A 16,451-nucleotide genomic window follows, 5' to 3' on the forward strand; every position below is an offset into this window, starting at 1 on the left:
ATGTTTGTGTCTCAGGAGAAATGTGCATTAAGTGCTGGTGGATTTACCTCTATCTAAAACTGATGTGGAAATGTAAACAGTCAAACTTAAGTTTGGGTTGGTGGGTGGCAATAAGAAATCAAAATGGACAGAGTCGGGGGTTGTGTGGACATTTTGGCCCTAAAACAAAGTTTCCCCAAACTCTGGAAGAAATGGAAGCATTTTGGCCCTGAATTGAGGAAGCGTTTGGGGAGCCCCAGCGTATCAACAGACGATGTCGGCCGCTAACTGCGGTTGCCCTGGCTGCTTCTCCCACACCTGGCGTCCTTCTCCTGTGTAAAGGTAAAGGTAAAGGGACCCCTGACCATTAGGTCCAGTCGTGTCCGACTCTGGGGTTGCGGCACTCATCTCGCATTACTGGCCGAGGGAGCCGGCGTACAGCTTCCGGGTCATGTGGCCAGCACGACTAAGCCGTTTCCGGTGAACCAGAGCAGCACACAGAAACGCTGTGTAGTCTCAGACTGTCCCGTTTTCCCTTCCAGAAAAGCTCACCTCATCCTGAGGAGGCTGGAGAAGGTCAGCAGCCACTGCTCAACCTTGCTCCGCAGCGCCTACATCCAGAGCCGCACGGACACCATGCCGTACCTGTTCTGCCGCAGCGAGGAGGTCAGGCCACCTGGCATGGTGTGGTACAACATCTTAAAGGACACCAAAATCACATGTGAGGAGAAAATGGTCTCCATGCTGCGCAATATGTATGGTGAGTCAAAGGGGCGATGAGAGGATGCAACGGACCAGGCAAGCGCACGGCGAGAATCTCTACTGTGGTGATGACTTGTGGCATCTTGGAAATTCGAAGCAAAAAAGAGGAATGAAAAAAACCACATGGGACTTCATGGAAAGTTGCAAATTGAGAGATCAGCAAGACTTCTTTTTTGTTTTTGTTTCCTTTTTTCAACTATTATTATTATTGTTTTTAAAAAGGAAGTACATAATTTTGCTCAGTTTTTTTTAAAGTGTCTCTCCTTTTTAATCTCTCTCCTCCCCCCTCTCTCTCCCTCCCTCCCTCCCTCTCTCTTTTGTCCTTACTAAATGCCTAGGCTATGTTATCAAAAGTAAAGAGAAAGAGATGGAGAGGGAGGGGAGGGAAAATCAAAACAGCTGGGGAGGGGGACACAGCAGTGATGGGTAGGATAGTCCCTGCTACCCTTCAGGATGGACTCATTTGCCCAGGAAGAACTATGTCCCAGAAAATGTGTTTAACAAGCAAGGAGCCAGACAAGAGGCACCATCCTGGAGGGAAGAGATGGAACAATTAACACGAGGCAGGCACAAAGGCTTTGCTAGAGACCCTTGGAAAGAGTGATGAATGCAAACACAAAACGCTCTTGAGTTTACAGAACTTGCTGTTCACGCAGCCATCTTTTAGCAGGGTCCTGACAGGTTGTTCTGTGCATTAAAACATTCATATTTACTTCCACCTTCTCTGCCTGCCTGACGTTTCTTCAATCAGCAGTGCATTCTTTTGTTGTTGTTGTTATTGTTGTTGTTGTTCACACACTTCCTTATTGCTTGCTGCCTTTGTCAATCAGGAAGGTTTAGGGTTGGGTTCCCTCCCCAGAATTTGTTCCAGGAATGAAGCGATAAGCAGTGTCTTTTTAGTATGAGGTAGACCGGAGATAATGGAAACTTTCAGAATCATGGGCAGGTAAGGAAGAAGCAAGCGTTGGGGGATATAAAAAGCCAAGTGGTCCATGAAAGGGTTATGAAGACATGATTTTCCCAACTGTTTGTCTAAAAACATAAATTTGAATATATATATATATATATATATATATATATATATATATATATATATATATCTGCATTTTAAACCATGCAGCCGTACACAAGATCATAGGACTTTGCTTATGCCAGATCAGACCAGTGATGCATCTAGCTAAGTATTGTCTGCATTGACTGGCAGTGGCTCTCCTGGGTTTCAATCCAGTATTACCTGGAGATACCAGGATTTGAACCTGGAACCTTCAGCATGCAAGGTAGGTACTCTGTGATAGTGCCCAAAGAAGAATAAAAAAGTAGAACTTTAGAGTTGGAGAAGGGACCTTGGAGTTCATTTAGTCTAAACCAGAGGTCGGCAACCTAAGGCCCTTGGGCCAGAAGCGGCCCATGAGCTGCCCCCGAACTGAGCCACCCACTCAGCGAGTCCCCGCACACTGCGCTAAACCGGTGCTGTGTGGCACGGGGACTCTCTTCCGCGGATCCGGAAATCGCTTCTGTACATGCCCAGGTGCTAAAAATTGCTTCTGCGCAGGCACAATTTTCAGCGTCTGGGCATGCACAGACACGATTTCTGGTGTCGCGCTGCATTGGTCCAACCCACAGAGGATCTCCGCAGGAGTGATCCGACCCATGCCCTGTAAGCCTTGCTGACCCCTGAAACCACCTGTTCAGTGCAGGAATGTGCAGTTACAGCATCCCTGAAAAATGCCATTTGCTTCTCCATTGAAGGAGAGCCTACCGCCTCCCAAGGCTGACTGTTTGACTGCATATTTATGACCCACACTTGCATTACACACACACCCCATGCACGCGCACACATCAAGGCAGCCTACAACATACAAGAATAAAAAATACATTCATAAAAGCATCAGTAATTGGTTAGTTTAAAAAAAAATATCACATTTCAAAGGCCTGTCTAAACTATGCACGCAGGTCCCACCATCCAAATGCTCATAATATGAACATTCACTTATCCAAACACAAAGAATCGGTACCCAAACCTCACTATATACACTGCAAATCCAAACAGCCAGATCTGCATGTAGTACTGTAAACAAAAAAAAGCAGTCTTAAACGAGCCTTACTTTTTGTTTTGTTTTTCTGGTTTGATTTTCCTGGGTGTTACTTTTTTATCGTTTTGGGGTCCAGATTCCTTGGTTGGGAGCACATTAGAACTTTTCCCAATGGGAATTGTCAACTCTTTATGGTTGTCAACCTAGCAAAATGGTTGTGGAGCTACAGCATAGATGTCATGCTTAGTAGCCAGAGGCTCCAGCTTGTGAGGGCAATTGGTGGGGGGGGGCAACATCACACATGTGATGAAATGTGTGGCACTGCGTCCTGGCATCGCATGCGTGATGTCAGGATGTCGAAAGGAGCTGGGGATAGAACTGGACACAGCAGCTGCATGGCTTCAAGTGGCTGGCGGCTCATTCTCCAGATCCTCCCTGTGCAACTATGGCAAGAAGCTGCTTCCACCCTCCTTCACCTCCACGGCAGGATGAGGAGCCAGCCACTGGAGCTGAGCCATGCCGGGCTCCAGGCTTAGCCTTCTCCTCTCCCTCTACCGAAAGATATTGAGGGGCTACAAAACAGCTCAGCCCCAGGAGCTGGCGCCCAGTGGTGGAGCTTCATGCTCCGGCACTGGGGGGCGGAGAGCAGACGGGGTCGGGGCTCGCATGCGTCCTGGGGGCGTGGCGTGGCATGGTACCCGTAGGGGCGTGGTGCCCAGTGCAGGCAGGGGGGCAGCTGCAATGGCACCCCGCCAGGATCGCACTGCTAGGGGCGCACTCCTCTTCCTCCGCCAGTGCTGGCGCCCCTGCTAGTAGCAGTTGATAGCCTTCTCCTAAAGAAGGGAGGGGTGGTTCCTACACAACCTGTGCCCCTAGGGAGTCCCACAGAGCAGGACTTGTCACATGAATGCCTCATTCCTTAGGGGTGTGGGGAGCCACCAGAAGGCATCGGTGATACAAGGAATCAAATGTGCTTTTTACTTTAGCCTCAAGTTTGAACTCATTCAACTACTAAGGTCAATGTAGATAGGACTGAGATCCCATGCAAGAGGGAGGCATCAGCAGGCTTAAGGGAATCACTTTTGGGGGGCGGGGGGGGGACAGTTCAATGAGCATGCTCAGTGGCACAGAATGCTGACCAACTGTTGGGAGAAGAATGGAAAACAGGCGAGAGGGGAGATGGAACAGTGTGCCTGGAGTACAGAACTGCTGCCATGCCTAACCTTGACCTGGTACCAGTCACAGAGGATGAACTAGGCACCCTGCAGATCAAGGACTTTGAGAAGCAGCTAGGGTCCCCAGAACCAGAGCTGAAGATCCCCCTGATGGCCTCCTAGGCACAAACCTGTTGAAGAACATTTGGAACTACCAGAGGATAAATCGGAGCCACCACCATCCAGTCCATGATAACAACATAGCATGCACCTACTTATCTCAAGTCATCATGCAGCTTGTGAGTAAGGGGTCCCCTACTGAGAAAATAACCCCTGAAGCTCCCTCACTCCCAGCAATTGTGATTAGGGTGTGGTCTAGGAGGTCAGAGGTCTCCCTCTTGAGCCACCCAATTGCCAGAAACAAGGTTGGTCTTTGGGTTCCCGGTCCTGAGTATAGTCTCTTCTTGCGCTCTTGTACTTTGCCTGCACTTTATTGACGCAAAAGTTATTGATGGAAGACTGCTGCCTGACCTTGTCTTTGGATGATGCCTTGAATCTAGGCCAATTCTCCATGCTTGACCATGGTTTGTTTAGACTGTGCTCCACCCACAAACCTGCCCTCAAAGTGTTTTGGTAAGAGGCTTATCCATCCTGGGAGTGGAACCCTAGCCCCAGCAGGTACCTACTGAAGTGCGACAACTGCAGTGCTTCATCTTTGTTGTAGAACCCATTTTCATTTTGTTTCTGTGGGGGTTCCCCCCCCTCCTCACCCCAGTTGGCTCTTTTCTGCTGAGTCTATGATCAAAGCAAGTTTTGCTCAAATAGTCACATGCCTACAGCTTTCTGGGGCCACCTTGCTGACTTTGCCCTGCAATGCCTTGCAATGACATCTGTCCTCTGAAGCAGGCACCACTTTGCCACACTGTCAGAAACTTTGTAAAAGCAGAGAAGTAGCCACTGCTTTTTTTTCTCACTCAAGGTGTATGACAGAGGGTTGGACAAGATGACCCTTGGCTTCCCTCCCATTCTATGATTTCAAGGTACCTGTTCCTGAAAGTTTTTAGAATCTTGCGAGCCTACTGGCCAAAGTATAAAAGGTGCCTCCCCACCTTCACAACCCAAGAATGGGTCTCCAAAGATGGGAAGACACTATCTACACTGTCCAAGTGTAGGCTATCCATTTTTTTTAAATGCATATACTGGGGATTAGGAGGGGGGCAGACTGAGTTCCTTCCCACCCTTCTGCTGTCACCACAGCTGCTAGAGTAGCTGCCATAGGAAGGGAGGCAGAGGCAGGTAAGCAGGAATACCACAAAGCCCAGCAACCACCAGGCCAAGGTTTGGGGGCCAAAGTGGCGGGGGGGGAGGGGAAGTATTCAGAACTCTCAGGAATTTGGCACTCCTGCTAATTCCAGACCCACTTCAAGCTCTGTGTGTGTGTGTGTGTGTGTGTGTGTGTGTGTGTGTTTAGGTGTCAGAGCCAACCCAATACATTTTGCCACATGAGGCAGACCCCAGATTGCACTCCCTCTTTGCCAGGGAAGAAGGGGTGGGGGGAGTGCTACATCAGGAACAAGGGTGGGGGACAAGAAGATCAACATCAGGATCTGCTGCCCCAATGAATTCTGCCACCTGAGGTGGTTGCCTCACCTTGCCTCTTGGGTGGGCCAGCCCTGATGTGTGTGTCTGTGTTTCTCTCTCTCTACGTATATAAATTATTCCTCTTGCTACATTTTAGGCCAGGTTTAATTTCTGCTGTGTATTTTCCAGTGTGCAGATTGCTTTCTAGTTTACACCTAGCAAGTTGCTTCAGACCACCCAGGAAAGTTCATGGTAGAAACATGTTTTTCAAATCTTCTAATTTAGCATTTTGTCAATCCATTTCTTCTTCTTCTTCTTCTTCTTCTTCTTCTTCTTCTTCTTCTTCTTCTTCTTCTTCTTCTTCTTCTCCTCCTCCTCCTCCTCCTCCTCCTCCTCCTCCTCCTCCTTCATCGTTGTCCTCCCCTCCTCCTAATCTGTGCTATCTCTGCCTACTCTTCTTCCTGAATCTAAATGGGTTGTGCCCTTCAAAATCATTCTAGCTATGTTTTGCACTAGGTAAGCCTCATGCATAACACATTGTACTGACCCAAATGGGATGATAGCCATTTGCCAGGCCAGGAGAGCTCACTTCTGGTGAACTAGCTACAACTACCTCACTGAGGAAGAAGCAGAGGTATGTTAAAGGTACCTAGTGGGCAGTGCTTTTTTCTGGGGGGACACAGGGGTATGCATACCCCTAAACATTTTGTGAATCTAAGTTTGGCCTCATTGAGGGGCAGTATTTCAATATGAGTAGGAAAATGAGAGTACCCCTAAACTTTTTTTAAGGGGGGGGGAAGCACTGCTAGTGGGGTTTTCACCCAGTAAGGCCAGGGGTGCCAACTTGAATAAAATATTGGGGGAGGGAGGTGAGCCCTACTCTGCATAATCGATCACATGATGTGGTGCACACACACCATTTGAATGGCAATGCCCATCATCTTTGGGGACCCCAGTCCCCTCATTTGGGGTGGGCACAAAGAAACCATGACTCCTATGAGCAAGGCTAATAACTGTGGTTGGTTTAAGGAAATAATGTCCCACGGCACTGCTTCCCTGTTTAAATTAGCACACCTGCCTGATAGTTGCTCTGAGATAATGAAGACAACATAGGCTTTTAGGGTTGGAAAGGATATTGGATCTCATCTAATCCAACTCTCTGCAGTATGCAACTGGAGCATTCCCCAGCAGCTGAAAAGCCTCTGCTAAAATATTTCCTTTGCTAGAGGTATTTAACCAGCATCTGGATGACCTTTTGTCTGGGATCTCTCTCATGCCATCTGTGATCTATAGATGCTAAGCAAAAGGACCTAGGTTTGCCTGTTTTGTTTTGTTTTGTTTTTTGGTCTTGGGACATGATTCTCACTGAAAGTACAAGAAATCCCAGGTTAGACTCCCAGGCAAACCCAGTTCAGAGTGATAAGATGGTGGCGCCTTTGGGAAGTTGGACATAGCTCACTGGCAAATCTCTACCAAAAGTGCCACATCTAACCAGGATAGGCAGTGCTGGGGGCACATTGTCTGCCTTCCTGTAAGGCAGCTTCCTATGTTTCTAAATTCAGAAGCAAATTGGGGAAGGGCTATATCTTGGCGGCAGAACATCTGCTTCGTACGCAGAGAGTCCCAAGTTCAATCCCTGGCATCTCCAGGAAAGGACCCTGCCTGAAATCCTGGACTGCCACTGCCAGTTTGGGTAGACAATACTGAGCGAGACAGTCTGATAGTCTGAGGTGGTATAAGGCAGTTACCTATGTTCCTAAATCCTGCCTACCTGGTTTGGGCACAGGAGCAAAGAGGCCCTCAACATTCTCAACCCAAAAAAGAGGAAGTTTACAAGACACTTTAAAGGTTGTGAAGATCACAAGCAATGATACACATAGACTTCAGTACTGCTGGGATGGGAGAAGTGGGTGTTGCTTTCAAGCCCAGAGCTTGATTGACAAACACTTGGGGGAGTCACGGTATAACTGCATCTTCCCCAGCAGCCGTCATCTCTGGCCAGCCAAACGTGATGTGTCCAGCCCTTCAGATCAAAGCCAGCCCCAGGCACTGGAGCAATGTGAGTCCTTGATGCCCAGCAGCAGAGCCAAACCAAATGCAGAATTGACATAAAAGGGGTCTTGACTGAAAGGAAGGATCTGTGGTTCCTTCTTTGGAAACTTTTTGACCATGTTATGCTCAGGCTTTGAAGCCAAGCCTGTTGCACTTTCCGGCTTCCTGAGACTTGGCAGGCTGTTGAGCACTCTGTTAATATATACTCAGGTGTCCCTACCAATGCTGGCTGGCTGCCTTCCTCTGAGCGTGGTTCTACTCCAGTCCCACATTCAATACATGACATGGAAGAACCCAGACCCACACAGATGCTTCCACCTGCCCTAAAGGCTCTACAGCACTGCCAGAAACTGACCAAGTGAAGAGGTTGGTGGAGGTCGAGGTTGGGGCAGTCAAACCAGCCTCTAGTAGCAAATTTAGCACCCGGACCCTTAGATGTCTTGACCAGGGCATTCTTGACATGGGCAGAGGCTGTCCCCCCCCCCGGAAATAGAGGCTATGAAAGACCTTTGTGAGATCAAAAGACTTTTTCATGTACTTAGATTCTCTCTCTGTGTGTATGTATAGTTGGCATCCATCTGTCTTGAGAGACAATGGAGTGTGCCTCCGGGGATTAAATCAAATTGCTGGAGAATCACAGGGCCTGCCATGGCTTCAGAGAATGGTAACTTGTAACCGTTTTCTCCTGTGTTGTTTTTGCTGCATTAGCAGCAGTGTAGTGAGCTCTCTGGGGTTCAAGCCTGAGCAGTGTCCAAAGGAAAGCAGAACAGTTCATTTGGCACTAGCTTGGCTTAGGAACTCCACTCCAGCTTTGTGTAGGCTTCATTCCTTGGCCTTTTCCTCTCCTGAAGATGTGTAATGGATTTTGCAATACTTGAATAATATATAAATGGCCAAATAAAAGACAGGGTGAGGAGGGGGATGGGGGGATGGGACACACATTGGGTAGGGACAAAGATTATGCAGATGAAGGTATCACAGATGAGCACTTAGTTAGGATAGATATAATATGGCCATGCCCACAGAAGGGAAGATGGCTGGATCCCCAAGGACATGCTCTGTGAGGAGCCGTCTTCAGGCACTAGGCTTGTTGGCAGACCAACACTGCCTTACAAAGATGTTTGCAAAAAGACATGAAGGCTGAGAACACCAACCCCGCCATGTGAGAGTCCCTTGCAACCGACCACAATGCCTGGAGGCAGACAGGCTGTGTATCCACAGAAGTGACCAGAGGAGGAATGACTGCACAGAGAAAAGAAACACCATGGTGTACCAGTAGTAGCAAAACCAGATGCCTTCATCTGCCCCACCTGCAATAAAACCAGTCTTTCCCATATTGGTCTATACAGCTATAGCATGCACTGTAACTCTTCAACAGTTTGACTTCACCCCCAAAAGTGCACATTTCCATTGTCTCCCCAGACAGATGGATGCCTGCAACAACGATTTCCACTCCTGCTGCCTGAAGTGCTACTATCCATTTCACCACCCTAGGCCTCTTCAATCTCAGCCTGTTGCAAGTGTTGGCCAAGCATGCAATGTCATTAAAAGGGGATTAGACTAGCACGGTAGCTACGGGGGTAGCTTGGATTTTTGCTCCAGGTGCAGCCTCCAGGGGGACACCATTGAGGCTCCCAGCCTGTGTGTGGCAAGGGTGTGCTAAACTGGGTCTTTGACTCAGGTAAAATGAAGCCTAGTTTCACCCCTGGATTAGAGTGGGGAGGTCTGTCAACCATTATTGTTGCACAGGCTGCCTCTGAGCAAGGTGGTCCTGTCTCTTATCAATTGATGGGAAGGCAGCAACAAAGGCGGTGTGTGTGGATGCATTGTGCTTATATCCAGTTTGCAGGATTCCCTTAAAAGGGCATCTGATTGGCCACTGTGGGAATCAGGATGCTGGACTAGATGCATCTTTGGCCTGATCCAACCAAATTGTCCTTGTGTTCTTGAGCCACATTAGAATAGGTAGCAGCCATATGTGTGCATGTGCAGCAGCTCCTATTCCTTTCTCTGTGGGTTGAACCACCTTTTAATTAATGGGGGTTGTGGGGGCTATTGCTATTTGGATTCTCCATTGTAGGTGTCAAAACCCTTGTTTGCTGGCTCTGTGTGGACATTTATATGAAAATGAACTTGGGAAAGGTACAAATGGTCAGAAATGTGTGGTGGGGCTGCTAGACAAGTAAGTCTGTATTATGTTGGGAAGAAAAGGGGCTGGCTACATGGGAACAGCCCCTCCAAGGTTGAAAGGTTATGAGAACAGGGTCATGGGTGGATCAGAGGCAGACCATTGTCAGCTTTTGTGAAATGGGGAAAGTTCCCTCAGTAGGCAAGGTAGGGCATGGAAACAAGGGCTGGTATAACCAGGGGATGGGTTAAGTCACCAAATCTGAAGTGAAGGCTCAACTCTCCAGTTGTTCCATTTGGTTTAACTTCAACCACAACCACCCCCAAAGTTATAACTTTCAAATTTTCTGAATTTGTTACTGATCTTTAGGTGGTCAGGGATGCGGATTCTGCAGTCTTCCCCATGATCTTTGACTATAGCTCCCACCCACCCTCGCCCATTGGGCAAGCCAGGCTGAGGCTGATGGGAACTGGAGTCTCTCCAACAAGTTTGGGTGGGCCATAGGTCCTGCATCTTCAGTGAGCTTAGGATACTCACTGAAGGATTTAGTATTACTAATTTTTTTGCCCATGGAGAGGGAGACAGTGAAAGGGAAACAGGCTGAATCATGGGGGAAAGGTCTCAAAGATTTTGGTGGGGGTAGCCAACTGGGTTCACTCCAATTGCTGCTGGACTGCAACTCCCAAGAGCCCCAGCCAGTATGGATGCATTGAGTACTGGGAAGTGCAGCTTTCTAGGACTCCTGACAAATATTAGATGCCTTGGGGAAATTACATTTCCCAGGGATCCCAGAATTAATGGACCAGGAGAGAAGAGAGGGCACTAAGACCTCCTGCCCCTTCAGGATTTGTTGCTAATTGAGCTGCTGCAGTAGCAGTGAAATGAGTTGATTGATGGATAGAGGGATGGAGTTCTTCTTGTGTCTAACATGAAGATCTGACCAAGGCATGAACAAAGGGCTGTAATGTTCTGCCTCCTGTGGAATTATCAGATCCTGAACTTTCACGGTCTCAGCATACTATCTCTATGTAGCTTGTTGTCAGGGACTGGACTGGACTGAAGGATACTGACAAGCTGGAACGTGTCCAGAGGAGGGCAACCAAAATGGCCAAAGGCCTGGAAACGATGCCTTATGAGGAACAGCTTAGGGAGCTGGGTATGTTTAGCCTGGAGAAGAGAAGGTTAAGGGGTGATATGATAGCCATGTTCAAATATATAAAAGGATGTCATATAGAGGAGGGAGAAAGGTTGTTTTCTGCTGCTCCAGAGAAGCGGGCACGGAGCAATGGATTCAAACTACAAGAAAGAAGATTTCACCTAAACATTAGGAAGAACTTCCTGACAGTGAGAGCTGTTCGACAGTGGAATTTGCTGCCAAGGAGTGTGGTAGAGTCTCCTTCTTTGGAGGTCTTCAAGAGGAGGCTTGACAGCCATCTGTCAGGAATGCTTTGATGGTATTTCCTGCTTGGCAGGTGGTTGGACTGGATGGCCCTTGTGGTCTCTTCCAACTCTATGATTCTATGATTCTATGAACAGGAGGAATGGGAAATGGCTCCTCTCAGAAGAGGAGGAGGAGTGGAGATTTTGCCTTCCCTATCTTCAGCAGTTTCAGGAGAAGGAAGCAGATAAGTTGCCACCCCATAGGTCTTACGACTGTAAGATAGATCTCCTGCCAGGTGCTTGGCTGCCCACAAGCTGCCTCTATTTGATATCCAAGACAGAGCTGGTGGCTTTGAGAAAGTTTTGGGGGGCAACTCTGGCAAGGGGCTTCACCAGACCTTCCAAGGTACCAGGAGGTTCCCCAGTGCTGTTCGTGAAGAAAAGGAACACTACAGAATTTAGATTATGCACAGACTACTGAAAGATCAATAGCCCAATGGTGCCCAATCACTATCCCCTACCACATATTGGGGATTTATTAGAAAGGCTGAGGTCAGCAAAGATTTTAACGAAGCTGGACTTAAGGGGGACTTATAACTTGATCCATCTGAGGGAGGGAGATGAGTGGAAAACAATGTTCTGCACCAGGTATGGCAGTCTTGAATACCTGGTCATGCCCTTTGGACTTCAGTCAGGGACAGCTATTCAAGACTCAGGGTGCCTCTCATGGACTGCTTGAGGGGTAAGAAGCCTTTTCGGTGGACAGCTGAGGCACAACAGGCATTTGAGCAGCTCAAAACCATGTTCTCAGAGGAATACCTAGCGCATGTCGACCCTCACTGGCCACTGGTCATGGAAACAGATGCCTCTGACAGGGCAGTACTGCTGCAAGAGGACCAGAATGGCAACCTACACCCTTGTGCTTTCCACTCTAGGAAGCTGACTCCTTCCTAAGCAGAACTACACCATCTTGGAGAAGGAGCTTTTGGCTATCTGGAAAGCCTTTGAAGTGTTGAGACATTTCCTAGAGGTGGTGCAACACCAGGTGGAAGTGTGCACTGACCATCGGAATTTGGAATATTGGCAGATGATGCAATGTCTCAATCAACGGTAGATTTGTTGGGTGCAGTTCTTCGCCAGATTTGACTGTAGAGTGCATTATGTGTCCGGCAGTCAGAATCAAGGTGTGGGTGCCTTTTCCAGGAGGTTGGAGTATCAGGATGCTGAGCCAGTTCCAGTGTATAGGCATATTTGAAACCAGAGCAGCTACAGATGGTGGTAGGGTCAGTTGTTGAAGTATCTGAATTTCAGCTGAAGTCATGGGAGAATCCTTTCGCAAATGCAAGTTAAAGGTGCTGTGGAATGATGTTGGTGACACTGAGGGGGTTTGTGGAAAAGGATGGGCTACTGTATAAAGGAGAAACTCTCTATGATCTCTGAGCCAAGGTCCTACGTCAATGCCATGATAACCCTACAGCAGGACACTTTGGACAGCACAAGACACTATACCATGTGACGAGACAATTTTGTGGCCAAGGTTGAAGAAGGATGTCAAGGAATACGTCCAAGCCTGTGAGATTTGTCAGCAGGCAAAGAGGCCCAGGGAAGTGCCTGCTGGATTGCTCCAACCACTACCCACACCACAAGGACTGTGGAAAGCCATAGCTATGGACTTCATCACTGATCTGCCTGAGCCGCAGCGGCAGACAGTAATTTGGGTAGTGGTAGGTCTATTCACAAAAATGGCACACTTTGTGCCCTGTAGAGGACTGCCAACCGCAAAAGAGCCGACACAGCTTTTTGTAGATCATGTGTTCAAGTTGCACGGGGTCCCCCTTAAAGTGATTTCAGATTAGGGAACCCAATTCACCTCACAGTTCTGGAAGAAGCTCATGCAACTTCTCAAAGTAGAAGTGTGTCTCACCTCAGCCCGACACCCAGAGTCTAATGGGGAAAGGACCAACGCCACGTTGCAGCAGTGCTTCCGGTGTTACGTGAACTACCAACAAGATGATCGGGTGTCCAACTTGCCCTTGGTGGAGTTCGTGTACAACAATATACTTCATGCTTCAACCCAGCAAACCCCCTTTTTTGCCAGCTATGGGTACTACCCACATACTTTCCCTTTGCAAACTGACATATTGTAAGTACCACCAGCAGAAGACTTCGTAGAAGAGTTAACGGCCATACAGAGCCTGCTAAGGGAACGTTCAGATTATGCTATGAAGTCGTATAAGAGGACAGATGATGCCCATAGACCAATAGGCAGTGAGATAAAGGTGGGCGACAAGGTGTGGCTGTTTACAAGAGATTTGCCCCAGAGAGGTAGATGCAGGAAACTGGGTCCTCAGAGGGTCGGGCCATTTGAAGTGATAGAACAGATCAATCCAGTAACTTTCAGACTCAGGTTGCCAGCCTCAATGAAGATACACCCTGTATTCCATAGGTCTGTGCTGCCCCCAGTAGTGCCAGCACACCCCTACCAAGCGCCCAGGCAAGCGCCCCCCACCTCCTGTCGTGGTAGAGGAAGAGCAGGAGTTTGCAGTAGAGCAGATACTAGACTCACGCTTGAGATGGAAGAGACTACAGTACTTGGTTTCATGGGAGTGGTATGGGCCAGAAGAAAGGTCTTGGGAATATGCAGAACATGTTCATGACCCGGAGTTGGAAAGGGAGTTTCATAAGAGCCACCCCAACAAACCAAAACTGAAGGGGTGGAGGGAGACGGGAGGAGGAGGAAAATTATGGAGGGGGGGTGATATCAGGGACTGAACTGGAGGAATGGGAAATGAGCCCTTGGTCTGATTGGCTCCTCTCAGAAGAGGAGTGGGAAGTTTCTCTCCCCCGCCCCATCTCCAGCAGTTTCAGGAGGAGAGGGAGACATGGATGATGTACAGCTGAATGAGGAAATCCCTAGTTACAAGATAGTGGGTGGGGGGTTAGAGAACACACAGCAGAGACCTCCCTGGAGAGTATGGGAGACCCTCCTAGTCCAAGGGCTTGCTGGTCCCTCCGCATTCAAGAACAGAGAATGCGGAGAGATGTGATTTCTGTAACTTCCCGTAGGTTTCCACGATGTTGTGGGAGACGGAAGAGGAGGGACTCAGAGTAGCCAACCTCTCCTATGCGTGGAGATGTGGATCTTTTTGTCTTGCAACCAGGTGAATGAATAAAAAGCCACAAGATATGAAATGTTTGTTCTTCTTGCCGCTGAGGCTACTGGTGGAGGAGAGGATACTCTACGCCTGACACTTGTTAACAAAAGCCTTGATTATTCCTTTCATATGTGGCTACTGGGTATTGAATCCAACCAAGAGCTCTGTGGCCACCTTCTAGACATTCTGCCGCACAAGGAATTCCATGGTGTATCCTTGAACTCCAGCAAATTTTTCTCATAGTTTTAAGAGTTTCTTGCACTATGGAGGCTGTAGAAAGCCAGACACTGAGGTTTCTGTGTAGCTGGATGGAAAGTTTGAGTTTTTAAATTCTGAAGGTTGGGGGGGGGGTGTAGAGATATTAAATAAAAGGGATTCCCTTCTGCTTTCCCCCTCCAGCCATGTCCCCCCCCCTCTCCCGTGGCTGCAAAGCTCATTTATAGCCACTTCCATGAGCTGGAGCCATAATACGTGATGGAAAGAGCAGAAATAAGACGGCTAGCATTTCAGATTAAAAACAAAAAGAATCCCGACCCTTTTTAAAAAAGACGGTGGGGATTTTAACAATGCTTCCAGTGCAGCAAAGCCCACAGTAGTGGTTTTGGGAAACTTTATTAGCCTTTTTCCAGAGCCTGATCTATACGTCAGGGCTGAAGGAACTGGATGTTTTAGCAAGGAAAGAAACTTTATGCATGAAAATTCAAGGGAATTTGCCAGCACAGGCGCATAATGACAATGGCAGGTGAAGGAAGGGCCACAATAATGACACAGGACACTGGTATTGGGTTGAATTAGGCCACAACTTTATTGATTACAGGAAAGACTGGGTTTTTCTAAGGCACTGGGCATGTTTCCAGCACCAGGCAGCCCACCTGCTACCTGATAGGAACCTGGTGGGGTCAAACTTGTGCTGGGGAGTCACTCCCAACATGGAATGGATTCCACAACCCTGCACAAGCCAGCATTGGGAGAGGTGTATTGGCCTATCGGTCCCTCAGTGGACTCCTGGACAGAGTCACCCCTTCTGGACCCCTCTAACAAGGTGCCCCTGTAACTAAGGATCCAGCCCAGAGTTGTGGCAGTTGCTATGAGGTAAGCAAAAACCTGCAACCCAGCCAATTTGCTTGCAAGAGAAAATTCCTCCTTTGCCGAATAAACCATAGCACGGTCTGTAGGCAACGTGCCCACTCCCCCCCCTCCCCAGACAGGCCCCTAAAGACGGGCTGGATGGAAAATCTTAGGATGATCGACCAAGAGGGCATTCAACACATGGCCACCCTCTTAAATAAGCTAGGGGTGGGCTGCTCACAGACCCCAAGCCCTTGCCTCTGATTGGCAAAGTGGGCACGGCCTGCCCTTACCAGAGGACCTGACACAGCTGGAGGTGGGCAGTGGCAGCCATCCCCTCCTCTAGTTGTGCCAGAAGATGGCAGCCTCCCTGAACCCACCATGGCCATGCCATGCAGCAATGGCCGCCCATCTGGAGTTCCAGGTGAGTGGATATCCACAGCTGATTCCAATGAAATGAGATTTCTCCCCTCCCCTCTTTATGTGTGCTTCTCTCTCTTGAAACCAAGTTGTACTTCATGAGCATGATAAAACAATTGACTGCAGGACTAAGTGGCCTTCCAGATATTTTTGGACTCCAACTCAAATTTTAAGAGCCCAATGTCACTTTGGTCAGTTTCTAGATGTGGAGTAGGGCCAGCAGGTGTGTCACGCCACTTTGTCCTTCATCTTAAGCAGCAAAAGTTCTTGGGCTGCCCCTGGCATTTTGAAAGAAGGGAGGGAGAAAATTGGGTCTGGAGACAGAAACCCATGACAAGGAAAGTGTATACGAGGTGTCTGGTGTGGGACACCTGCAGAACAATTGTCAGGTGGGGTAAAATATCTGCATTTTTTTTTTTTTTTTTTTAGTTTTTTAGCCAGTGTCCACCAATGCAATGCAGGTAATTTAGAATAGCAAGGAGAATGATGGTGGCAGAGCAGAGATTATCCATGGCAGCAATGTCCTGCTGATGTGATTGCTGGGAGCACTTCTTGGCTAGCAGCCATTGGTAGGTTCTGCCTCCACTTTCACAGGCAATATTTGGCTCTGAATACCAGCTTCTAGCAATAGTGCTGTTGTGCCAATGTCTGGTTTTGGGCATCTGGTTGGCCACTGTGAGAAGATGATGCTGGACTAGATGGGCTATTTGGCCTGATCCAGCAGTCTGGCTCTTAGATG

At 48.3% G+C, this 16,451-nt stretch overlaps 1 protein-coding gene across 1 annotated transcript in view; it reads left to right on the forward strand.

The window, feature by feature from the left end:
* ASTN2 (astrotactin 2) overlaps positions 1–1,464 on the forward strand; it is a 627,871-nt gene extending 626,407 nt beyond the window's left edge. Inside the window, 1 exon segment of the mRNA XM_033137815.1 lies at positions 522–1,464. Coding sequence (XP_032993706.1) covers positions 522–759 — 238 coding nt within the window. The 3' untranslated portion in view covers positions 760–1,464.
* Positions 1,465–16,451: the final 14,987 nt, after the last annotated feature.

The sequence above is a fragment of the Lacerta agilis genome, chromosome Z (assembly GCF_009819535.1).
Source record: "Lacerta agilis isolate rLacAgi1 chromosome Z, rLacAgi1.pri, whole genome shotgun sequence".
Classification (NCBI taxonomy): domain Eukaryota; kingdom Metazoa; phylum Chordata; class Lepidosauria; order Squamata; family Lacertidae; genus Lacerta; species Lacerta agilis.